Consider the following 26,484-nt stretch of genomic DNA (forward strand, 5'->3'; position numbering starts at 1 on the left):
GAGGTGATTCGACAGTTTATGCGGTAACATTGCAATGATTTGACTGGTTTATGCGGTAATAGTGCAGTGATTGGTCAGGTGTTTTAAACATTTGCATAATATGTGGAGTTGTTGATCTGGCTAAATATGTTGCAAATCGCAAAATCCTGGAGGGACTGAGTAATGAAGATGAAACCAACAATACTGATTATTGTCATTTGCCAACTTTAGAGAGAGATCTGTTCATTGTGTGGTAGTAAAGTGTGTGGCAGACAGGACCATGGCGCGGTGTGAGCCGATGGTAGAGCACGGTGCCCTGTAGAGCCGATGGTAGAGCACGGTGCCCTGTAGAGCCGATGGTAGAGCACGGTGCCCTGTAGAGCCGATGGTAGAGCACGGTGCCCTGTAGAGCCGATGGTAGAGCACGGTGCCCTGTAGAGCCGATGGTAGAGCACGGTGCCCTGTAGAGCCGATGGTAGGGCACGGTGCCCTGTAGAGCCGATGGTAGGGCACGGTGCCCTGTAGAGCCGATGGTAGAGCACGGTGCCCTGTAGAGCCGATGGTAGAGCACGGTGCCCTGTAGAGCACGGTGCCCTGTAGAGCCGATGGTAGGGCACGGTGCCCTGTAGAGCCGATGGTAGGGCACGGTGCCCTGTAGAGCCGATGGTAGAGCACGGTGCCCTGTAGAGCCGATGGTAGAGCACGGTGCCCTGTAGAGCCGATGGTAGAGCACGGTGCCCTGTAGAGCACGGTGCCCTGTAGAGCCGATGGTAGGGCACGGTGCCCTGTAGAGCCGATGGTAGGGCACGGTGCCCTGTAGAGCCGATGGTAGAGCACGGTGCCCTGTAGAGCCGATGGTAGAGCACGGTGCCCTGTAGCGCCGATGGTAGAGCACGGTGCCCTGTAGCGCCGATGGTAGAGCACGGTGCCCTGTAGAGCCGATGGTAGAGCACGGTGCCCTGTAGAGCCGATGGTAGAGCACGGTGCCCTGTAGCGCCGATGGTAGAGCACGGTGCCCTGTAGAGCACGGTGATTGCAATACCAGGATAGTGACTGGCTCCCCAAGCAGTGTTCTAAAATGTTTTATTCTCTCTTTCAGGCTCGAAACATCCAAACGGGAGAGCTTGCTGCTGTTAAGATTATTAAACTGGAGCCAGGTGAGTTGGATCGACCTACAATTCCTCTTTCTACTTATCAATGAAACGTACTCACTCATTGACAATTTCTAACTAAAGAGGACGGTTAGCATGTAATGTTGCAACCCAGATTAAAGGGAGAACGAGGTTTTCATAAGACTGAGTGTAGGTGAGCAGCCATCTCTGTTAAAACCATTTAAACCCTGATGTGTTGGAAGTGAGTTCTGTACCTTAAGCCTGTTGTAAAACTGGTCTGCAGAAGCCATGAATTTATGTCGTTTTGTAAGATGGGAGGAAAATAAATGTTTGAGGTCTCCATGGGTCTTGGACTGGCTGTTTCACTGTGATCCAGATTAGAGGGATTACCACCAGAGGACCTGTTGTGCCTCCAGGCTGCCACCCAGATAAACACCAGCTGATTAACTAACCTAATGACTCTGATGTCAAGAAGGGGGGGTCCCTGCTGGGTGGTTCCTCCAACGGTGGTCATTGGTGTGACAGGGACCATAGGAGTTGGCTAGACAGCACAAACAGATGTGGGACCAGGCAAGGTGTTTCCTCATCCTCATACTAATGTTGATGACGGGTCTCTCTCTCTTTTTAGAGTTTGTTTTTAGACTGACCTTTTAATCCTAAAAGTTGAATGGAAATGAAGGATGTGTTGTGGGTGTTGTTTTGTTGTTGTTGCATCTTATAACATGTTAAATACATGTTAACTCACGCTTCGTGGTTCAACTCCATAGTAAGCCAAGGGAAAAATTCCCTCCTGATTCTGATCCCTTTTTTCTCCACGATCTTTCACCACCAGAGATCCGTAGATAGGATGCATCCCAAATGCAACCCTAATTCCCTACATAGTGCACTACTTTTGACCAGGGCCCAAGTAATGCACCATGGTCGGGAACAGGGTGTCTAGTGAAGCAACCATAAGCAGGGCTTGATATTCAGGTACATTTGCAAGTCGCACACCGGGCTAGGGCCAACGAAAATTTGGGGAGAGTGTAGTTGCCCTTTAAAAAAAAATATATAAAAAAATTAAATTGTGCACCTAGCAAGAGTGTTTGGATAGCGTTGTTTCTGGGGTGTACAGTGTAGCCTACATGTAATGGCAGAGTTGGAAACACGAATGCCAAGCCCCGTTTGATAATAAATCATCGCTGTGAGCTGCCCAAAGATATTCCACTTAAACTAGGGCTGTGTGCGGCCCAAAGATATTCCACTTAAACTAGGGCTGTGTGCGGCCCAAAGATATTCCACTTAAACTAGGGCTGTGTGCTGCCCATAGATATTCCACTTAAACTAGGGCTGTGTGCTGCCCATAGATATTCCACTTAAACTAGGGCTGTGTGCGGCCCAAAGATATTCCACTTAAACTAGGGCTGTGTGCTGCCCATAGATATTCCACTTAAACTAGGGCTGTGTGCAGCACACGTGCAGTAAATCATCATAAAAGCTTCGGGAATTCGGCTTTTACATTTTTATTGCATGTCTAGCCCTGTAGCCCTGGGATAGAAGTACCTTACCGGACCGTGGTCATCTGTTATGAGGAGGAGGACCGTGGTCATCTGTTATGAGGAGGAGGACCAGACCGTGGTCATCTGTTATGAGGAGGAGGAGGACCGTGGTCATCTGTTATGAGGAGGAGGAGGACCGTGGTCATCTGTTATGAGGAGGAGGAGGACCGTGGTCATCTGTTATGAGGAGGAGGAGGACCGTGGTCATCTGTTATGAGGAGGAGGAGGACCGTGGTCATCTGTTATGAGGAGGAGGAGGACCGTGGTCATCTGTTATGAGGAGGAGGACCGTGGTCATCTGTTATGAGGAGGAGGAGGACCGTGGTCATCTGTTATGAGGAGGAGGAGGACCGTGGTCATCTGTTAGGAGGAGGACCGTGGTCATCTGTTATGAGGAGGACCAGACCGTGGTCATCTGTTATGAGGAGGAGGACCGTGGTCATCTGTTATGAGGAGGAGGAGGACCGTGGTCATCTGTTATGAGGAGGAGGAGGACCGTGGTCATCTGTTATAAGGAGGAGGAGGACCGTGGTCATCTGTTATGAGGAGGAGGAGGACCGTGGTCATCTGTTATGAGGAGGAGGAGGACCGTGGTCATCTGTTATGAGGAGGAGGAGGACCGTGGTCATCTGTTATGAGGAGGAGGACCAGACCGTGGTCATCTGTTATGAGGAGGAGGACCAGACCGTGGTCATCTGTTATGCGGAGGAGGACCAGACCGTGGTCATCTGTTATGCGGAGGAGGACCAGACCGTGGTCATCTGTTATGAGGAGGAGGACCAGACCGTGGTCATCTGTTATGAGGAGGAGGACCAGACCGTGGTCATCTGTTATGAGGAGGAGGAGGACCGTGGTCATCTGTTATGAGGAGGGGGAGGACCGTGGTCATCTGTTATGAGGAGGAGGAGGAGGACCGTGGTCATCTGTTATGAGGAGGAGGACCAGACCGTGGTCATCTGTTATGAGGAGGAGGACCAGACCGTGGTCATCTGTTATGAGGAGGAGGACCGGACCGTGGTCATCTGTTATGAGGAGGAGGACCGGACCGGGGTCATCTGTTATGAGGAGGAGGACCGGACCGGGGTCATCTGTTATGAGGAGGAGGACCGGACCGTGGTCATCTGTTATGAGGAGGAGGACCGGACCGTGGTCATCTGTTATGAGGAGGAGGACCGGACCGTGGTCATCTGTTATGAGGAGGAGGACCGGACCGTGGTCATCTGTTATGAGGAGGAGGACCGGACCGTGGTCATCTGTTATGAGGAGGAGGAGGACCGGACCGTGGTCATCTGTTATGAGGAGGAGGAGGACCGGACCGTGGTCATCTGTTATGAGGAGGAGGAGGACCAGACCGTGGTCATCTGTTATGAGGAGGAGGAGGACCAGACCGTGGTCATCTGTTATGAGGAGGAGGAGGACCAGACCGTGGTCATCTGTTATGAGGAGGAGGAGGACCAGACCGTGGTCATCTGTTATGAGGAGGAGGAGGACCAGACCGTGGTCATCTGTTATGAGGAGGAGGAGGACCAGACCGTGGTCATCTGTTAGGAGGAGGAGGAGGACCGTGGTCATCTGTTATGAGGAGGAGGACCGGACCGTGGTCATCTGTTATGCGGAAGTACAATAGCTCTGGTCCAGTTTTTCTCAAGTACTCTTATTAAACTGTTGCTACTAAATGATCCTCTAATTACTCAAGTTGCTTTTGTTTACATTGTGAACATAGTCAATGTAGCTAGCGAGAGTTTGTGCTAGCTAGTAGCTTCTTGACTTTTTCAAATGTATTTTTTTTTACCTTTATTTAACTAGGCAAATCAGTTAAGATACAAATTCTTATTTTCAATGACGGCCTACCGGGGAACAGTGGGTTAACTGGTCTAGGAACAGTGGGTTAACTGGTCTAGGAACAGTGGGTTAACTGCCTTGTTCAGGGGCAGAACGACAGATTTTTACCTTGTCAGCCTTTCGGTTACAAGTCCAACGCTCTAACGCTCTAACCACTAGGCTACCTGCCGCCCCAAACACTGTTTGACTTCATAAATCTTAGTACAATAACCAGTGATTTCAATTCACAAGATAGCGTTAGCCGTCAAACATTTGACCTCTGCGATTTTTGAGCTTGGATGCTACCGTTGGACATGACATTGATTTCAAAAGGACGCATTTCCCTCAGCGGCTGATGTCTGCCGGCAACATCACCCCGGCAACATCACCCCGGCAACATCACCCGGCAACATGTGGCAGAGCCATTACCACGTGGAGTCTTGTGATTTGTTATTGTTACTCTAAAAACTGCATTGTTGGTTAAGAGCTTGTAAGTAAGCATTTCACGCTAAGGTTGTATTTGGCTCATGTGACAAATACAATTTGATTTGGAGCTGAAGCAGTGGGCCACAGTCGCTCACAAGGCCGTGGCCAACGTGAGTAAGAGGACCATTAAAGCTGTTGACTTTCGCAAGCCGGCAACAACTTCGCTTTGAGGTCAACACCGTGCCATCGACACGGCCCGCTACCAGAGACTGTGGGCTCTCCTTCTCCGTGGCCGACGTGAGTAAAACATTTAAACTTGTTTACCCTCGCACGGCTGCCGGGCCAGACCGCATCCCTAGCCGCGTCCTCAGAGCATGTGCAGACCAGATGGCTGGAGTGTTAACGGACATATCAAATCTCTCCCTATCCCAGTCTGCTGTCCCCACATGCTTCAAGATGGCCTCCATTGTTCCTGTTCCCAAGAAAGCAAAGGGAACTGAACTACCGCCCCGTAGCACTCACTTCTGTCATCATGAAGTGCTTTGAGAGACTATTTAAGGATCATGTCACCTCCACCTTACCTGACACCCTAGACAAGGGGTATTCAACTTTTGTTCGAGGTCCAGAGCCTGCTGGTTTTCTGTTCTACCTGATCATTAATTCATTACTTAATTAATACACACACCTGTAGTGCCAAGTCTAAACCAGGAACAATGAAAACAAACAGCAGAACTGGCTTTGCGGTCCAGAGTTGAGTTTGAGGGCCCTAGACCCACAGCAATTTGCATCCCGCCCCAATAGATCCACGGATGACTCAATCGCCATCGCACTGCACACTGCCCAATCCTGTCTGGACAAGAGGAATACCAATGTAAGAACACTGTTCATTGACTGCAGCTCAACCTTCAACACCATAGTACCCTCCAAGCTCATCACTAAGCTTGGGGCCCTGGGTCTGAACCCCGCCCTGTGCAACTGGCTCTAGGACTTCCTGACAGGCCGTCCTCAGGTGGTGAAGGTAGGGACCAACACCTCTGCTGATCCTGAACACAGGGGACTGTGTGGTCACGCATGTCTTCAACTTAAATCATTACGTGTGTAGATGACACAGCAGTGGTAGGCCTGATTACCAACAACAACAAGACATCCTACAGGGAGGAGGTGAGGGCCCTGGCAGAGTGGAAAATATCCCCAACACCAACAAAACGCAGGAACTGATTGTGGACTTCGGGAGACTGCACGCCAACATCGACGACTGCAGTAGAGAAGGTGAAAAGCTTCAAGTTCCTTGGCGCACACATCACTGGCAATCTGAAATGTTCCACCCAGACAGACAATGTGGAGCAGGCGCAATGGCGCTTATTCAACCGCCCCAAATGTATTCAACTGAAATCACATACAGTACCAGTCAAAAGTTTGGACACACCTACTCATTCCAGGGAACTAAATTCCGCTAATTAACTTTTAACAATGCACACCTGTTAATTGAAATGCATTCCAGGTGACTGCCTCATGAAGCTGGTTGAGAGAATGCCAACCAGTGTGCAAAGCTATTTTGAAGAATCTAAAATATATTTTGATTTGTTTCAACACTCTTTTTTGGGGGGGTTACCTTCCCCAGATCTGTACCTCGACACAGTCCTGTCTTGGCTTGGTTTTTGCTCTGACATGCACTGTCAACTGGGGGACCTTATGTAGATAGGTGTGTGCCTTTCCAAATCATATCCAATCAATTTAATTTACCACAGGTGGACACCAATGAAGTTGTAGAAACGAGGATGATCGATGGAAACAGGGTGCACCTGAGCTCAATTTCGAGTCTCAATGCAAAAGGTCTGAATACTTATGTAAATTAGGTATTGGTTTTTATTTTTTATAAATATGCAAATAAAACATGTTTCGCCTTTGTCGTTATGGGGTATTGTGATGTCGTTATGGGGTATTGTGATGTCGTTATGGGGTATTGTGGTGTCGTTATGAGGTATTGTGGTGTCATTATGGGGTATTGTGATGTCATTATGGGGTATTGTGATGTCACTATGGGGTATTGTGATGTCACTATGGGGTATTGTGATGTCACTATGGGGTATTGTGATGTCACTATGGGGTATTGTGATGTCACTATGGGGTATTGTGATGTCACTATGGGGTATTGTGATGTCACTATGGGGTATTGTGATGTCACTATGGGGTATTGTGATGTCACTATGGGGTATTGTGATGTCACTATGGGGTATTGTGATGTCACTATGGGGTATTGTCTGAAAATTGATGAGGAAAAATGTTTTTATTTTATCAATTGCAGAATAAGACTGTAACTTAACAAAATGTGGAAAAAGTCCAGGGGTCTGAATACTTTCTGAATGCACTATTTACTGTATATTCTCTCCATAATGTCTATACATCCCATCATAACCATATATATTTACACTGAACTAAAATATAAACGCGACAAAGTGTTGGTCACATGTTTCATGAGCTGAAATAAAATATCCCAGAGATTTTCATATGCACAAAAAGCTTACTTCTCTCAAATATTTAGCAAAAAATGTGTTTACATCCCTGGTAGGGAGCATTTCTCCTTTGCCAAGATATGCCACAGCTGTCAGGTGGATGGATTATCAAGACGCTGATTAAACCTTATGATCATTACACAGGTGCACCTTGTGCTGGGGGAAAAAAAATAAAAGGCCACTCAAAGCTGTGTAGTTTTGTCAACACAACACAATGCCACAGATGTCTCAAGTTTTGCGTGAGCCTGCAATTGGTATTCTGACTGAGTTGAATGTTCATTTCTCTACCTTAAGACACCTCCGACGTCGTTTTAGAGAATTTGGCAGTACCTCCAACCGGCCTCGCAACTGCAGACCACGTGTAACTCTGCCAGCCCAGGAACCACATCCGGCTTCTTCACCTGCCGGGTTTGTTGATGATGAAACAGTGGGTTTGCACAACCAAAGGATTTCTGCACAACCTGTCAGAAACCGTCTCAGGGAAGCTCATCTGCGTGCTCGTCGTCCTCACCAGGGTCTTGACCTGACTGCAGTTCGGCTTCGTAACTGACTTCAGTGGTTAAATGCTCACCTCTGATGGCACCTGGCTGGAGAAGTGCGGTCTTCACAGATAAATTGATTAATTAAATTGACTGATTTCCTTGTCAATTGTAACCCCAAAAATCTTTCAAATTGTTGCGTTCAGTTGTATATTAGACATTGCTCGTCCTAATATTTATATTTCTTAATTCCATTTTGTCTTTTTTTCTTAGATTTGCATGTATTGTTATGTGTTGTTGGGTATTACTCTGCTGTTGGAGCTAGGAACACAAGCATTTTGCGACACCCGCAATAACATCTGCTAAATATGTGCAGGTGATCAATAAAGTTTAATTTGATTTGAATGGTCATTAAAAAATAAAAAAGTTTATCCTATTACACCTTTTCTACTACATGGGAACTGTGATGTATGAACAACAACGACAACAACAACTCTAAAAAGACCTGTGGTCCGTGAGCTGGTCCTCTCTACATGTGTCCCAAATGGCACCCTATCCACCGGGTGGCGTCTCTCTTCTGTCCTACATTTTGTATTTTTAATCCCAGTCCCCGTCTGCGCAGGAGTCCTTTTGCCTCTTGATAGACCGTCACTGTAAATAAGAATTTGTTCTTTTAATTTACTTTTTAACGTAAACAATTCTCACCACGTCTGTGTCCGAGTCTCCCTATATAGTGCACTACTTTTGACCAGAGCCCTATGGCACCCTAGTCCCTATATAGTGCACTACTTTTGACCAGAGCCCTATGGCACCCTAGTCCCTATATAGTGCACTACTTTTGACCAGAGTCCATAGAAGTAGCATTTGGGTCTCAGTCCTTGTTATGTTTTTCTGCGCATCTCAATAATACATGCTGAAAATTGTCCTCTTAAAATATATATAAATATTTTTACATTTGAATGTTTCTGCTTCCCTGTGATGTTATTTGCTGCATCTCTTAAGATGGCAGAGAGGTCAACAGCTCATCTCTTAAGATGGCAGAGAGGTTAACGGCTCATCTCTTAAGATGGCAGAGAGGTCAACAGCTCATCTCTTAAGATGGCAGAGAGGTCAACAGCTCATCTCTTAAGATGGCAGAGAGGTCAACAGCTCATCTCTGAAGATGGCAGAGAGGTCAACAGCTCATCTCTTAAGATGGCAGAGAGGTCAACAGCTCATCTCTTAAGATGGCAGAGAGGTCAACAGCTCATCTCTTAAGATGGCAGAGAGGTCAACAGCTCATCTCTTAAGATGGCAGAGAGGTCAACAGCTCATCTCTGAAGATGGCAGAGAGGTCAACAGCTCATCTCTTAAGATGGCAGAGAGGTCAACAGCTCATCTCTTAAGATGGCAGAGAGGTCAACAGCTCATCTCTTAAGATGGCAGAGAGGTCAACAGCTCATCTCTTAAGATGGCAGAGAGGTCAACAGCTCATCTCTTAAGATGGCAGAGAGGTCAACAGCTCATCTCTTAAGATGGCAGAGAGGTCAACAGCTCATCTCTTAAGATGGCAGAGAGGTCAACAGCTCATCTCTTAAGATGGCAGAGAGGTCAACAGCTCATCTCTTAAGATGGCAGAGAGGTCAACAGCTCATCTCTTAAGATGGCAGAGAGGTCAACAGCTCATCTCTTAAGATGGCAGAGAGGTCAACAGCTCATCTCTTAAGATGGCAGAGAGGTCAACAGCTCATCTCTTAAGATGGCAGAGAGGTCAACAGCTCATCTCTGCACTGTAGGAGTAATACATATACAGTCAGTCAGTCTGGTTGTCAAGAGGAAAGAATGGGCTGTTAGCTAGGCCCCTTTCTGGCCAATCAGGAAGACTCTCGTAATTGACATCCGACTCTCACTGCCACATCGGGTGCTTCCTCCGTCGTGCTTTCTTTAGCTGCTCCTGTAGTAGACTAATTCTAGCAGTTCCCTCTGTGTGTAGAGAAGTGACTGTTTTCTAGCCTCCGTGCCAGTCTGTTTGTGCCATTGTTCCAACTCCTTGCCACTCCATTATCATGCTACATTTTGGCTTGATAGGGACAGCAATGGAGTAGGCAAGAGCACAAACAGATCTGGGACCAGGTTATAGAATGAGATGACAGATCTGGGACCAGGCTATAGAATGAGACAACAGATCTGAGACCAGGCTATAGAAGGAGACAACAGATCTGGGACCAGGCTATAGGAGGAGACAACAGATCTGAGACCAGGCTATAGGAGGAGACAACAGATCTGGGACCAGGCTATAGTAGGAGACAACAGATCTAGGACCAAGCTATAGAATGAGACAACAGGTCTGAGACCAGACTATAAGAGGAGATAACAGATCTGAGACCAGGCTATAGGAGGAGACAACAGGTCTGAGACCAGGCTATAGGAGGAGACAACAGGTCTGAGACCAGGCTATAGGAGGAGACAACAGATCTAGGACCAGGCTATAGGAGGAGACAACAGATCTGGGACCAGGCTATAGGAGGAGACAACAAATCTGAGACCAGGCTATAGGAGGAGACAACAGATCTGGGACCAGGCTATAGTAGGAGACAACAGCTCTAGGACCAAGCTATAGAATGAGACAACAGATCTGAGACCAGGCTATAGGAGGAGACAACAGATCTGAGACCAGGCTATAGGAGGAGACAACAGATCTGAGACCAGGCTATAGGAGGAGACAACAGATCTGGGACCAGGCTATAGTAGGAGACAACAGATCTAGGACCAAGCTATAGAATGAGACAACAGATCTGAGACCAGGCTATAGGAGGAGACAACAGATCTGAGACCAGGCTATAGGAGGAGACAACAGATCTGAGACCAGGCTATAGAAGGAGACAACAGATCTGGGACCAGGCTATAGGAGGAGACAACAGATCTGAGACCAGGCTATAGGAGGAGACAACAGATCTGAGACCAGGCTATAGAATGAGACAACAGGTCTGAGACCAGGCTATAGAATGAGACAACAGATCTGGGACCAGGCTATAGAATGAGACAACAGATCTGGGACCAGGCTATAGAATGAGACAACAGATCTGTGACCAGGCTATAGAATGAGACAACAGATCTGGGACCAGGCTATAGGAGGAGACAACAGATCTGAGACCAGGCTATAGAATGAGACAACAGATCTGAGACCAGGCTATAGAATGAGACAACAGATCTGAGACCAGGCTATAGAATGAGACAACAGATCTGAGACCAGGCTATAGAAGGAGACAACAGGTCTGGGACCAGGCTATAGAAGAAGACAACAGATCTGGGAGAGAAAAAAAAAAAGAGACTGGTCTGTCTGGTAGCAGAGAGACTAGGGAAGTACCGGAGGAAAGAGACTGGTCTGTCTGGTAGCAGAGAGACCAGAGAAGTACAGGAGGAAGAGACTGGTCTGTCTAGCAGCAGCAGAGAGACTAGAGAAGTACAGGAGGAAGAGACTGGTCTGTCTAGCAGCAGAGACTATAGAAGTACAGGAGGAAGAGACTAGAGAAGTACAGGAGGAAGAGACTGGTCTGTCTAGCAGCAGAGACTAGAGGAGTACAGGAGGAAGAGACTGGTCTGTCTAGCAGCAGAGAGACTAGAGAAGTACAGGAGGAAGAGACTGGTATGTCTAGCAGCAGAGACTAGAGGAGTACAGGAGGAAGAGACTGGTCTGTCTAGCAGCAGAGAGACTAGAGAAGTACAGGAGGAAGAGACTGGTCTGCCGAACAGCAGAGAGACTGGAGAAGTACAGGACTGCTGAAAGGATTTAAAGCTGGAGTTAAATTGAGCTTCGCCAAGCCAAGTGATTGTCAGAGAGAGCGAGAGCTATTTTAAAACTTGTTTGTTTCCCTAGCCAGCTAATTCTGATGGTGCAACGCCACACACAGCTTTACATTTCTCTCACAGCTCTGTGAACGATACTTTTTAATTTAAATGGTTTTGTATTATTGATGCTAAGGAACACTAATATTGCTTGTGGTTGGTTATGTCACCAGGCCAGTGCCACCTGCCTTCTTCTTTTTGCTGTGGTCTTGTGCTCTGGTCTGTGGGCTATATGAGAAGTAGCAGTGGTTGGTTCGATTTGGCTCTGTGTAGCCATGTCTGTTGCTACAGACAGTCCTCAGGTCTGCCCTCAAGAGGCACCCTATTCCCTTTATAGTGCACTACTTTTTGACCAGGGCTCTGGTCCCAGGCCAGGTAGGGATTAGGATGCCGTTTTGGGTCACAGCCTCTTGCTACAGGCAAATCCCTGTCTGCATGTCTGTCTTGGAGCCCAGAGGAGGATGTCCTGTCCTCGCCTCCGTAGGCTGGACTGCTGGCTCTCTCTCTCTGTCTGTCTCTCTGTGTCTCTCTCTCTCTCTGTCTCTCTCTCTCTGTGTCTCTCTCTCTCTCTCTCTCTCTCTCTCTCTCTCTCTCTCTCTCTGTGTCTCTGTGTCTGTCAGTCTCTCTCTCTCTCTGTGTGTCTCTGTCAGTCTCTCTCTCTCTCTCTCTCTCTCTCTGTGTGTCTCTGTCTATGTGTCTGTGTCTCTGTCTCTCTGTCTCTCTCTCTCTGTCTCTCTGTGTCTCTCCTTTTATATTGAAAACGACCCCAAACATCAGGGCCGTATCCATAAAGAGTAGGAGTACTAAGCTAGGATCAGTTCTGCCCTTTGCAGATCATCGTCAGGGCGTTTTTATGCCTAACGTTGTAATGCTTCGGTGGGGCGTTTAAGGGGGTTTCTTGGGGGGGGGGGGGGGGGGGGGGGGGGGGGGGGTGATTGTCCACTTAGGAAGTGTGATTGACTTGGAGTTACATTGTGTTGTTTAAGTGTTCCCTTTATTTTTTTGACCAGTGTATATTATTTTATATATATTCTTTGAGAATTAATGATCACCAAAGCTAGACAGTAAGGGAGAATTTAATTTAGCATGATAGATTGTGTTATGTTTGATCAAAATAACACAGCGTTAGACATGGCAATTTGCAGAGAATTGCAGGAACTTGGGCCTCCTGAGTGGTGCAGAAGTCTAAGGCACTACAGACCTGGGTTCGATCCCAGGCTGTGTCACAACCAGCCCTGAGCGGGAGTCGTATAGGGCTTCGCACAATTGGCCCAGCGTCGTCCGGGTTAGGGGAGAGTTTGGCCGGTGGGGGGGGGGGCTTTACTTGGCCTATCGCGCTCTAGCGACTCCTTGTGGCGGGCCGGCCGCCTGCAGGCTTATTTCGGTTGTCAGTTGAACAGTGTTTCTCTCCCCGACACTCTTTACCTGTGTTGTGAATACGAGCCCACCTCTTTACCTGTGTTGTGAATACGGGCCCACCTCCTTTACCAGTGTTGTGAATACGGGCCCTCCTCCTTTACCAGTGTTGTGAATACGGGCCCACCTCCTTTACCAGTGTTGTGAATACGGGCCCTCCTCCTTTACCAGTGTTGTGAGTACGGGCCCACCTCCTTTACCAGTGTTGTGAATACGGGCCCACCTCCTTTACCAGTGTTGTCAATACGGGCCCTCCTCCTTTACCAGTGTTGTGAATACGGGACCACCTCCTTTACCAGTGTTGTGAATACGGGCCCTCCTCCTTTACCAGTGTTGTGAGTACGGGCCCACCTCCTTTACCAGTGTTATGAGTACGGGCCCACCTCTTTACCAGTGTTGTGAATACGAGCCCACCTCCTTTACCAGTGTTGTGAGTACGGGCCCACCTCCTTTACCAGTGTTGTGAATACGGGCCCACCTCCTTTACCAGTGTTGTGAGTACGGGCCCTCCTCCTTTACCAGTGTTGTGAATATGGTGGTGGTAGTATTAGTAGTAGTGGTGGTAGTAGTTGTGGTAGTATTAGTAGTATTGGTAGTGGTGGCGGCAATAGTAGTAGTATTATAGTGTGTAGTAGTGGTGGTGGTAGTATTAGTCATGGTAGTAGTGGTGGTGGTGGTGGTGGTAGTATTAGTGGTGGTAGTAGTGGTGGTGGTGGTAGTAGTGGTGGTGGTAGTATTAGTCGTGGTGGTAGTATTGGTAGTGGTGGCAGTAGTAGTAGTAGTGGTGGTATTGGTGGTAGTATTAGTAGTGGTGGTAGTATTATTAGTAGTGGTGGCGGTAGTAGTGGTAGTATTAGTAGTGGTGGTGGTGGTAGTATTAGTAGTGGTGGTATTAGTAGTAGTATTGTTAGTGGTAGCAGTGGTATTGGTGGTAGTATTAGTAGTGGTGGCGGTAGTATTAGTAGTGGTGGCGGTAGTATTAGTAGTGGTATTGGTGGTAGTATTAGTGGTGGTGGTGGTAGTATTATTATTAGTGGTATTGGTAGTAGTAGTGGTATTGGTGGTAGTATTGGTGGTGGTGGTAGTATTGGTAGTGGTGGTGGTGGTTGTAGTAGTAGTGGCGGTAGTAGTGGTATTGGTGGTAGTATTAGTGGTGGTGGTAGTATTGGTAGTGGTGGTGGTGGTTGTAGTAGTAGTGGCGGTAGTAGTGGTATTGGTGGTAGTAGTAGTGGTGGTGGTATTGGTGGTAGTAGTGGTATTGGTAGTGGTGGTGGTGGTGATGGTAGTAGTGGTATTGGTAGTGGTGGTGGTATTGGTGGTAGTATTGGTAGTGGTGGTGGTAGTAGTAGTGGTGGTGGTATTGGTGGTAGTAGTGGTATTGGTGGTGGTAGTGGTAGTAGTGGTAGTAGTAGTAGTGGTGGTGGTGGTAGTAGTAGTGGTGGTAGTAGTAGTATTGGTGGTAGTAGTAGTGGTGGTAGTAGTAGTATTGGTGGTAGTAGTAGTATTGGTGGTAGTAGTGGTATTGGTAGTGGTATTGGTAGTAGTATTGGTGGTAGTAGTAGTATTGGTGGTAGTAGTGGTATTGGTAGTAGTACTGGTAGTAGTATTGGTGGTAGTAGTAGTAGTAGTAGTAGTAGTAGTAGTAGTAGTAGTAGTAGTAGTAGTAGTAGTAGTAGTAGTAGTGGTGGTGGTGGTATTGGTGGTGGTATTGGTGGTGGTGGTGGTATTGGTGGTAGTAGTGGTATTGGTAGTGGTATTGGTGGTAGTAGTAGTGGTGGTGGTAGTAGTGGTATTGGTGGTAGTGGTGGTATTGGTAGTGGTATTGGTGGTAGTAGTAGTGGTGGTGGTATTGGTGGTAGTAGTGGTATTGGTGGTAGTAGTGGTATTGGTAGTGGTGGTGGTATTGGTGGTAGAAGTAGTGGTGGTGGTATTGGTGGTGCTGGTATTGGTGGTAGTAGTGGTATTGGTGGTATTGGTGGTAGTAGTAGTGGTGGTGGTATTGGTGGTAGTAGTAGTGTAGGTGGTGGTAGTAGTAGTGGTGGTAGTAGTAGTAGTAGTGGTGGTGGTATTGGTGGTGGTAGTGGTGGTAGTAGTGGTATTGGTATTGGTAGTGGTATTGGTGGTAGTAGTAGTGGTGGTGGTATTGGTATTGGTGTTAGTAGTAGTGGTGGTAGTAGTGGTAGTAGTAGTGGTGGTGGTATTGGTATTGGTGGTAGTAGTAGTGGTAGTAGTAGTAGTATTGGTGGTAGTAGTGGTATTGGTGGTAGTAGTAGTAGTAGTAGTAGTAGTAGTAGTAGTAGTAGTAGTAGTAGTAGTAGTAGTAGTAGTATTGGTGGTAGTAGTAGTGGTATTGGTGGTAGTAGTGGTATTGGTAGAGGTGGTGGTATTGGTGGTAGTAGTAGTAGTGGTGGTAGTGGTGGTAGTAGTATTGGTGGTAGTGGTATTGGTGGTAGTAGTATTGGTGGTAGTAGTATTGGTGGTAGTAGTATTGGTGGTAGTAGTATTGGTGGTAGTAGTATTGGTGGTGGTAGTAGTAGTAGTGGTATTGGTATTGGTGGTAGTAGTATTGGTGGTAGTAGTAGTGGTGGTAGTAGTAGTAGTGGTATTGGTATTTGTGGTAGTAGTATTGGTGGTAGTAGTAGTATTGGTATTGGTGGTAGTAGTAGTGGTGGTATTAGTAGTGGTGGTATTAGTAGTGGTGGTAGTAGTAGTAGTGGTATTGGTATTGGTGGTAGTAGTATTGGTGGTAGTAGTAGTAGTGGTATTGGTATTGGTGGTAGTAGTAGTGGTGGTATTGGTATTGGTGGTAGTAGTAGTGGTGGTATTGGTATTGGTGGTAGTAGTAGTGGTGGTAGTAGTAGTAGTAGTAGTAGTAGTAGTAGTGGTGGTGGTGGTATTGGTGGTAGTAGTAGTGGTGGTAGTAGTAGTAGTGGTGGTAGTATTAGTAGTGGTATTAGTAGTAGTGGTGGTAGTAGTTGTAGTGGTGGTAGTAGTAGTAGTGGTAGTAGTAGTATTGGTGGTAGTAGTAGTGGTGGTGGTAGTAGTAGTAGTAGTAGTAGTAGTATTGGTGGTAGTAGTAGTGGTGGTAGTAGTAGTGGTGGTAGTGGTGGTAGTAGTAGTGGTTGTAGTAGTAGTGGTGGTAGTAGTAGTAGTGGTAGTAGTAGTGGTGGTAGTAGTAGTAGTGGTGGTAGTAGTAGTAGTGGTGGTAGTAGTAGTAGTGGTGGTAGTAGTAGTAGTGGTAGTAGTAGTGGTGGTAGTAGTAGTAGTGGTGGTAGTAGTAGTAGTGGTGGTGGTAGTAGTAGTGGTGGTAGTAGTAGTGGTGGTAGTAGTAGTAGTGGTGGTAGTAGTAGTGGTGGTAGTAGTAGTGGTGGTAGTAGTAGTAGTGGTGGTAGTAGTAGTAGTGGTAGTAGTAGTGGTGGTGGTAGTAGTAGTAGTGGTGGTAGTAGTGGTGGTAGTAGTAGTAGTGGTGGTAGTAGTAGTGGTGGTAGTAGTAGTATTGGTGGTAGTAGTAGTAGTGGTAGTGGTAGTAGTGGTAATAGTGGTGGTATTGGTGGTAGTGGTAGCAGTAGTAGTAGTGGTGGTAGTAGTGGTATTGGTAGTGGTGGTGGTATTGGTGGTAGTGGTAGTAGTAGTAGTAGTGGTGGTAGTGGTGGTGGTATTGGTGGTAGTAGTGGTATTGGTATTAGTGGTGGTAGTAGTAGTATTGGTGGTAGTAGTGGTATTGGTATTAGTGGTGGTGGTAGTAGTATTGGTGGTAGTAGTAGTAGTAGTGGTGGTGGTATTGGTGGTAGTATTAGTGGTGGTGGTGGTATTGGTGGTAGTAGTAGTGGTGGTGGTATTGGTGGTAGTAGTGGTATTGGTGGTAGTAGTAGTAGTAGTGGTATTGGTGGTAGTAGTAGTGGTGGTGGTGGTGGTAGTAGTGGTATTGGTGGTGGTGGTGGTAGTAGTAGTAGTGGTATTGGTAGTGGTGGTGGTGGTAGTAGTATTGGTATTGGTAGTGGTGGTGGTAGTAGTAGTGGTGGTGATGTTAACAGCAGTAGTAGTGCTCTATTCATTAGTAGCTACATACATACGTTTATAGGACACCATTTTGTTAGTTTTGTCTATATGCACAATGCAGTGTTTATGCCTCACTGTGGAAGTATTTTATCCATCCAGGCACATTGAAATGGAGTAAAATATTCTGTGGTCTGGCAACGGACGGGGAAAGATTCAGTGATTCATTCTGTCCAACGTGCTTGAACTTTTCCTCCATTCATTCATATTAATATGGAGAGGTGGTTTATGTAGAATGCCATCAGTCAAAGGAGAATGTGTGTCTCTAACTCTCTCTCTCTCCCTCTCTCTGTCTGTCTCTCTCTCTCTCTCTCCCTCTCTCTGTCTGTCTCTCTTTCTCTCTCTCTCTCTCCCTCTCTCATGTGTGTGTTGTGTGTCTCCCTCTCTGTCTCTCTCTCTCTCTCTCTCTCTCTCGTGTGTGTTGCGTGTCTCTCTCTCTCTCTCGTGTGTGTGTTGCGTGTCTCCCTCTCTCGTGTGTGTGTGTGTCTGCGTCTGAGTTTCTCTCATTCTCTGCTTCCAGGGGATGACTTCTCCATCATCCAGCAGGAGATCTTCATGGTGAAGGAATGCATGCACCACAACATAGTGGCCTACTTCGGGAGCTACCTCTGGTAAGAGCCAAGACCACACTCAATACCAGGAGCCCAGAGCTACCTCTGGTAAGACCACCCTCAATACCAGGGGCCCAGAGCTACCTCTGGTAAGACCACCCTCAATAACAGGGGCCCAGAGCTACCTGTGGTAAAGCCAAGACCCCACTCAATACCAGGGGCCCAGAGCTACCTCTGGTAAGAACCTAGACCACACTCCAATAACAGGGCCCCAGAGCTACCTCTGGTAAGAGCCTAGACCACACTCCAATACCAGGGGCCCAGAGCTACCTCTGGTAAGAACCTAGACCACACTCCAATACCAGGGGCCCAGAGCTACCTCTGGTAAGAGCCTAGACCACACTCCAATACCAGGGGCCCAGAGATACCTCTGGTAAGAGCCTAGACCACACTCCAATACCAGGGGCCCAGAGATACCTCTGGTAAGAGCCTAGACCACACTCCAATAACAGGGCCCCAGAGCTACCTCTGGTAAGAGCCTAGACCACACTCCAATACCAGGGGCCCAGAGCTACCTCTGGTAAGAGCCTAGACCACACTCCAATACCAGGGGCCCAGAGCTACCTGTGGTAAAGCCAAGACCCCACTCAATACCAGGGGCCCAGAGCTACCTCTGGTAAGAACCTAGACCACACTCCAATAACAGGGCCCCAGAGCTACCTCTGGTAAGAGCCTAGACCACACTCCAATACCAGGGGCCCAGAGCTACCTCTGGTAAGAACCTAGACCACACTCCAATACCAGGGGCCCAGAGCTACCTCTGGTAAGAGCCTAGACCACACTCCAATACCAGGGGCCCAGAGATACCTCTGGTAAGAGCCTAGACCACACTCCAATACCAGGGGCCCAGAGATACCTCTGGTAAGAGCCTAGACCACACTCCAATAACAGGGCCCCAGAGCTACCTCTGGTAAGAGCCTAGACCACACTCCAATACCAGGGGCCCAGAGCTACCTCTGGTAAGAGCCTAGACCACACTCCAATACCAGGGGCCCAGAGATACCTCTGGTAAGAGCCTAGACCACACTCCAATACCAGGGGCCCAGAGATACCTCTGGTAAGAGCCTAGACCACACTCCAATACCAGGGGCCCAGAGATACCTCTGGTAAGAGCCTAGACCACACTCCAATACCAGGGATATGTTACAAACGGCACCATTCCCTGTGTAGTGCACTATGTTTGACCCCTAGGGACCAGAGCTACCTCTGGTAAGGAGCAAGCCAACACTATATATACCATTGCAGCAGTCTGTGGCTGAGTGACTTGAGGAAGTGATACTCTGAAGCTGACTTGAGGAATTGATACTTGATATTTCCAGACTAGATGTATTTTTAGAATGTAAAGGTAAGCTATAAGAAAAGGTTTACCGTGCTACTCTTTAATAATGTAGTCTTCAGTACAGTCAGATCTGAGAGGTTTACTGTGCTACTCTTTAATAATGTAGTCTTCAGTACAGTCAGATCTGAGAGGTTTACCGTGCTACTCTTTAATAATGTAGTCTTCAGTACAGTCAGATCTGAGAGGTTTACTGTACTTTAATAATGTACTCTTCAGTACAGTCAGATCTGAGAGGTTTACTGTGCTACTCTTTAATAATGTAGTCTTCAGTACAGTCAGATCTGAGAGGTTTACCGTGCTACTCTTTAATAATGTAGTCTTCAGTACAGTCAGATCTGAGAGGTTTACTGTACTTTAATAATGTAGTCTTCAGTACAGTCAGATCTGAGAGATTTACTGTACTACTCTTTAATAATGTAGTCTTCAGTACAGTCAGATCTGAGAGGTTTACTGTACTTTAATAATGTACTCTTCAGTACAGTCAGATCTGAGAGGTTTACTGTACTACTCTTTAATAATGTAGCCTTCAGTACAGTCAGATCTGAGAGGTTTACTGTGAAAGGAAAGGGGAAAGGTGGGATACCTAGTCAGTTGTACAACTGAATGTCTTCAACTGAAATGTGTCTTTCACATTTAACCCAACCCCTCTGAATCAGAGAGGTGCCTTAATCGACATCCGTACTTCTCCGTCCTACATCGCATCTGACAAATATCTTTGGGATGACTTGTTGGATTGAATCGCTCTAGCAGCAATGTTTCCCTGGCAGCTATTTACCTGCCAGTTATCTATTTCTCATAGTTGGCATCATCAGGAAAAATCTGATGTGGGGCCCTATAAAATTCACGTTGCTGAGAACGCAGACGGAATTAAGAAATACAGACATTAAAATGGAATTCAACAATATAAAAAAAAATGTATTGAATTAATTATAAAATGCATAAATATGTCCAAGATTATCATAAGACATGAACAAAATGCATCAGCTGTTCGTCTTTTCCTTCAACTTTCTGAAGAGGCAACATCACAGGAATGTCTGTCTGTGTGTTTGTCTACCGCTTTGTGTAGCTGTTAGCCATGATGCTAATGTAATGAAATCAGTCTTATGAAAAAAGTTGCCCTAAACCTTCTCAAGGAAATGTTAACTGCAAAATAGCCTTTGCCTACCTGGCGGAATGATATCATGATTTTTTTTTGTTGCATCAATCCGGTGGCCATTTTGTTTTGCAAACTCTGCAATCACATGAACGCTACAGAAACATCCTTTAACCAGACAACGGTCTCTGGCTGGTGTGCAGTTGAATACACCCAAAAAATAAATAAAAAATGATTTTTCCCCAAACCTCAAGGGTGGTCTCCTGATGTGTTTTTTAAACGTTGTTGTGGACTTGGAACATTCAATTTTGTTTTTGTTTTAAAAAAACTGTGATTTTGAGAGCGAAAACCTGGAAAAACTAAACGGAGAAAACAGAATTTGGGGAGAATGTTTATTTTATTTTTTATTTTTTAATAATATGAATACTATTGTTCTTGGTCTTCTGTGTTCTTCTGCCATTCATGTTCTGCCAACTATTTAGCTGTGTATATTGTAAACTCTGGGGTTATTCCCTAGGAACCAAACAGAGGCAAACAGACTGAAATGAAGAAGGACCTACCTGAACCTGTCAAATAAGACACGCTAGTTTTCATTGCAACACATTTTGCACAAATGAATACACCCCTAGTCTGTTTTACTGCGCCTAACTGTCCCCTGTGCTCCTAACTGTCCCCTGTTGCGCCTAACTGTCCCTTGTTGCGCCTAACTGTCCCTTGTTGCGCCTAACTGTCCCCTGTGCTCCTAACTGTCCCCTGTGCTCCTAACTGTCCCCTGTGCTCCTAACTGTCCCCTGTGCTCCTAACTGTCCCCTGTGCTCCTAACTGTCCCCTGTGCTCCTAACTGTCCCCTGTGCCCCTAACTGTCTCATCTCCCTCCCTGGATCAGCCGTGACAAGCTGTGGATCTGTATGGAGTACTGTGGGGGAGGATCTCTACAGGACATATATCATGGTGTGTTGTTACTTGTCTCCTCTGTCTCCTCTGTCTCCTCTCTCTCTGTCTCCTCTCTCTCTGTCTCCTCTCTCTCTGTCTCCTCTCTGTCTCCTCTCTCTCTGTCTCCTCTCTCTCTGTCTCCTCTCTCTCTGTCTCCTCTCTCTCCGTCTCCTCTCTCTCTGTCTCCGTCGCTTCTCTCTCGCATATCATCACAGTTATACCGTCAAATTATCGGCTGATTTATTACTTATAAATGATGGTTTATTTATTTCTTATTTAAATGTTTCATCTCTCCCCGTATGGTATGATCACACTGTTTTGCATAGATTACAGATTACAGACATAATCCTATCTGACCCTCATTATATATATATTAAACTATACAAATGGCCTTTAGGACGGCATAACCATCATGTTTGTCTGTTTTTAATTTGTCAGTGACGGGTCCCCTATCAGAGCTGCAGATAGCCTACGTCTGCAGAGAGACCATACAGGTAATTACACTTAGGTACAGTTTCCTTGACACAGATTCCGCCTACTCCTGGGGCAGTCTCAGAGCAGGAGTACTGATTTTTAGGATCAGAGTTGTGCCTTTCACGTCACAGTGAATGAGGTTACATGCATAGGCAGGCCCTGATCCTAGATCAGCAATCCTACTCCGAGACGATTGATACATACAACAAGATAATTAACTTTCAGTATACAGAAATACAGCTGGTATGATGCAGTTTGCATCGTATGATACATTTCTGTATTTTCAAAATTTAATATCTTGAAAACATGATTGCTGACATGCAACAAAAATTGGGATTATATCAACAATGGACTAATGTCCTTAAAGTTCAGAGCTGTGTTGGAATACCCATACTAACATACTGTATACTACATACTTAATGAGTATATACTACATACTATTAGTTCATTTTAGTATACTGTAAACTAAAAGTATCCTTTCAGTTGAGCATACTAGTGCTTCCTGTCTAACCGGAAATTGATGCTGTTGCTATGCAACCTCTTGCTAGCTTGTTAGCATAGCTAACAAATTACTAGCTAGACATCTTACGACTTCATCAACAATGTATACTGAGAACGCACAACGACTATACCATTTAGCTAACTAAGAATGACATGAATGATCAAGTCAATACACATTGGGTAGTTAAATAGCAGATAGTTAATATACTGGTACGGTCACTGTGTTAGTAGCCAACTAACGTTAGTTAAGTAGCCAACTAACGTTAGTTAAGTAGCCAGCTGACGTTAGTTAAGTAGCCAGCTGACGTTAGTTAAGTAGCCAGCTGACGTTAGTTAAGTAGCCAGCTGACGTTAGTTAAGTAGCCAGCTGACGTTAGTTAAGTAGCCAGCTGACATTAGTTAAGTAGCCAGCTGACGTTTGTTAAGTAGCCAGCTGACGTTAGTTAAGTAGCCAGCTGACGTTAGTTAAGTAGCCAGCTGACGTTAGTTAAGTAGCCAGCTGACGTTAGTTAAGTAGCCAGCTGACGTTAGTTAAGTAGACAGCAGACGTTAGTTAAGTAGCCAGCTGACGTTAGTTAAGTAGCCAACTAAAGTTAGTTAAGTAGCCAGCTGACGTTAGTTAAGTAGCCAGCTGACGTTAGTTAAGTAGCCAACTAACGTTAGTTAAGTAGCCAGCTGACGTTAGTTAAGTAGCCAACTAACGTTAGTTAAGTAGCCAGCTGACGTTAGTTAAGTAGCCAACTAACGTTAGTTAAGTAGCCAGCTGACGTTAGTTAAGTAGCCAGCTGACGTTAGTTAAGTAGCCAGCTGACGTTAGTTAAGTAGCCAGCTGACGTTAGTTAAGTAGACAGCAGACGTTAGTTAAGTAGCCATTAAGTAGCCAGCTGACGTTAGTTAAGTAGCCAGCTAACGTTAGTTAAGTAGCCAGCTAACGTTAGTTAAGTAGCCAGCTGACGTTTGTTAAGTAGCCAGCTGACGTTAGTTAAGTAGCCAACTAACGTTAGTTAAGTAGCCAGCTGACGTTAGTTAAGTAGCCAACTAACGTTAGTTAAGTAGCCAGCTGACGTTAGTTAAGTAGCCAGCTGACGTTAGTTAAGTAGCCAGCTGACGTTAGTTAAGTAGCCAGCTGACGTTAGTTAAGTAGACAGCAGACGTTAGTTAAGTAGCCATTAAGTAGGCAGCTGACGTTAGTTAAGTAGCCAGCTAACGTTAGTTAAGTAGCCAGCTAACGTTAGTTAAGTAGCCAGCTGACGTTTGTTAAGTAGCCAGCTAACGTTAGTTAAGTAGCCAGCTGACGTTTGTTAAGTAGCCAGCTAACGTTAGTTAAGTAGCCAGCTAACGTTAGTTAAGTAGCCAGCTAACGTTAGTTAAGTAGCCAGCTAACGTTAGTTAAGTAGCCAGCTAACGTTAGTTAAGTAGCCAGCTAACGTTAGTTAAGTAGACAGCAGACGTTAGTTAAGTAGCCATTAAGTAGCCAGCTGACGTTAGTTAAGTAGCCAGCTAACGTTAGTTAAGTAGCCAGCTGACGTTAGTTAAGTAGCCAGCTAACGTTAGTTAAGTAGCCAGCTAACGTTAGTTAAGTAGCCAGCTAACGTTAGTTAAGTAGCCAGCTAACGTTAGTTAAGTAGCCAGCTAACGTTAGTTAAGTAGCCAGCTAACGTTAGTTAAGTAGCCAGCTAACGTTAGTTAAGTAGCCAGCTAACGTTTGTTAATTAGCCAGCTAACGTTAGTTAAGTAGCCAGCTGACGTTAGTTAAGTAGCCAGCTGACGTTAGTTAAGTATCCAGCTGACGTTAGTTAAGTAGCCAGCTAACGTACCGGGTGCATACAAGCAACTGCTCTAATGATATGCTATGCGGTTTGTAAGGCTAGCGTAGCTAACAAATTGTCAGCAAACAACGTGTGTAGCCTAACTTATTTGAAAAGTCGTTTACTTTATTACGTTGCTCAATATTTTCTTAACATTTGTCAGCAACGAATTTGTATCCGCTCTCGTCGGACTTTGGCTGCGTATTTTCGTCAAATCTGAAAATGAAGCCTGAAGCCACGCCCATTTTCGGAAGAATTGCATTATGGGCCCTAAAACCACGTAAATAGAGTCCACTGCTTGTATACTTAGTATTTTGGCGAATGTAGTATGACATCCGGGAACTTTTGGCATACTAACTATATCCATACTATGACCAATATGCATACTAGCATACTACATACTCAATAGTACGCTTCGTGCGGTTAGTATGAGTATTCGAACACAGTTCAGGTCAGACCTAGGTTTAATCTGGGTCCAATGAAACCAGGAAACTTCTGGTTGACTCCCGAGTTTGCCATTTCAACCAAGTCTCTAACATAGCTCTCTCTGTCTTTGTGTTCACAGGGTTTGGGATAACATAGCTCTCTCTGTCTTTGTGTTCACAGGGTTTGGGATAACATAGCTCTCTCTGTCTTTGTGTTCACAGGGTTTGGGATAACATAGCTCTCTCTGTCTTTGTGTTCACAGGGTTTGGGGTAACATAGCTCTCTCTGTCTTTGTGTTCACAGGGTTTGGGATAACATAGCTCTCTCTGTCTTTGTGTTCACAGGGTTTGGGATAACATAGCTCTCTCTGTCTTTGTGTTCACAGGGTTTGGGATAACATAGCTCTCTCCGTCTTTGTGTTCACAGGGTTTGGGATAACATAGCTCTCTCCGTCTTTGTGTTCACAGGGTTTGGGATAACATAGCTCTCTCTGTCTTTGTGTTCACAAGGTTTGGGATAACAAACATAGCTCTCTCTGTCTTTGTGTTCACAGGGTTTGGGATAACATAGCTCTCTCTGTCTTTGTGTTCACAGGGTTTGGGATATCTACACTCCAAGGGAAAAATGCACCGTGACATCAAGGTATAAAGCCCCTATGTGGAGGTGTCATAATACCCAGAAAACCTAGCACTCAAACAGTGAAATAAATGGTTCCAATCGTTATTCCATCCATTCATTTTCCCCCACAGGGGACTTTAAAAACACTTAAAAAATAAATAAATAAGGGCTGTGTTTAGTGTCGGCTTACTCTGGCGTGACGTTTTAACAGCTGTGGAAATCTCTCTAGGACAAGGTGATTTTTTAATCAATATATTCATCTCCATTTATTCTTAGATTTAAAAAAAAAAAATGCTAATTAGCATCAAAGTAGACATCATGAAAAACTACAAATCCCGGCATGCTCCTACAACGTCATCTCTAGGTGACACCGTTGCTAACAGGTATTGTGTCAATTAGATAGTTAATCCAGAGATTCTTACCGTTGCCTCGATTCGGCAGTCTCATCCAGACCATCATGGCATTTGTAGTTCTTTATGATGGCCACATTAGCAACTAATTAGCATTTCATTTTTCGGGGGGAGGGTAAACACAGGAGAATATATTGATAAAAGTCACCTTGTCCTAGAGAGATTTACACGGTTGTCAAAACGAGAGTAAGCCTCCACTAAACACAAACCCTCATGAAGCCTTTCTAAACCCCTACGGAAAAAATGAATGGTGGAAAAAAAAAACAATTGCAACCATTTCCTTGTTTGACCACTAGGTTTTATGGGTATTGTGACTCATACTGTGGTACTCTATGGTACCATACACACACTCTCGCTCTCTCCTTTTACACCGTCTCACTGCATGCACCCTTGCATCAAAGAAACTGTTGTGTTTTTGTTTTGTTTTTTGGGGGGTGTATACAACCTAATTGAAAGATCGTGTCATCACACCTTTTTTTTTCAGTTGTACTTGCTATTTTTTATTATTTCAAGTCTATCCATTTTCTTTCTTTTTTTTCCCGCAAATATATGGTTCTTCATCTATATGATTCATAGGCTAAATGCTGACGGGGCTCTCAGAGAGGCTAAATGCAGACGGGGCTGTCAGAGAGGCTAAATGCAGACGGGGCTGTCAGAGAGGCTAAATGCTGACGGGGCTCTCAGAGAGGCTAAATGCTGACGGGGCTGTCAGAGAGGCTAAATGCAGACGGGGCTGTCGGAGAGGCTAAATGCAGACGGGGCTGTCGGAGAGGCTAAATGCAGACGGGGCTGTCGGAGAGGCTAAATGCAGACGGGGCTGTCAGAGAGGCTAAATGCAGGCGGGGCTGTCAGAGAGGCTAAATGCTGACGGGGCTCTCAGAGAGGCTAAATGCAGACGGGGCTGTCAGAGAGGCTAAATGCTGACGGGGCTGTCAGAGAGGCTAAATGCAGACGGGGCTGTCAGAGAGGCTAAATGCAGACGGGGCTGTCAGAGAGGCTAAATGCTGACGGGGCTGTCAGAGAGGCTAAATGCAGACGGGGCTGTCGGAGAGGCTAAATGCAGACGGGGCTGTCAGAGAGGCTAAATGCAGACGGGGCTGTCGGAG

General features: G+C 45.9%; 1 protein-coding gene across 7 annotated transcripts in view; it reads left to right on the forward strand.

Annotated features, from left to right (window-relative positions):
- The window catches only part of LOC110504274 (mitogen-activated protein kinase kinase kinase kinase 5), a 156,509-nt gene that overhangs the window by 15,562 nt on the left and 114,463 nt on the right, over positions 1 to 26,484 (forward strand). For 6 of the 7 annotated variants that reach the window (XM_036962933.1, XM_036962932.1, XM_036962934.1 and 3 more), the window contains exons 3-7: positions 1,079 to 1,136; positions 17,686 to 17,776; positions 21,095 to 21,159; positions 21,580 to 21,635; positions 24,945 to 24,992. In XM_036962933.1, coding sequence (XP_036818828.1) covers positions 1,079 to 1,136; positions 17,686 to 17,776; positions 21,095 to 21,159; positions 21,580 to 21,635; positions 24,945 to 24,992 — 318 coding nt within the window. Of the gene's footprint in view, positions 1 to 1,078; positions 1,137 to 17,685; positions 17,777 to 21,094; positions 21,160 to 21,579; positions 21,636 to 24,944; positions 24,993 to 26,484 lie in introns of those variants that run through there. The other variant, XM_036962938.1, reaches the window with a different exon arrangement.

This window comes from Oncorhynchus mykiss, chromosome 25 (genome assembly GCF_013265735.2).
Source record: "Oncorhynchus mykiss isolate Arlee chromosome 25, USDA_OmykA_1.1, whole genome shotgun sequence".
NCBI classification, from domain to species: Eukaryota; Metazoa; Chordata; class Actinopteri; order Salmoniformes; family Salmonidae; genus Oncorhynchus; species Oncorhynchus mykiss.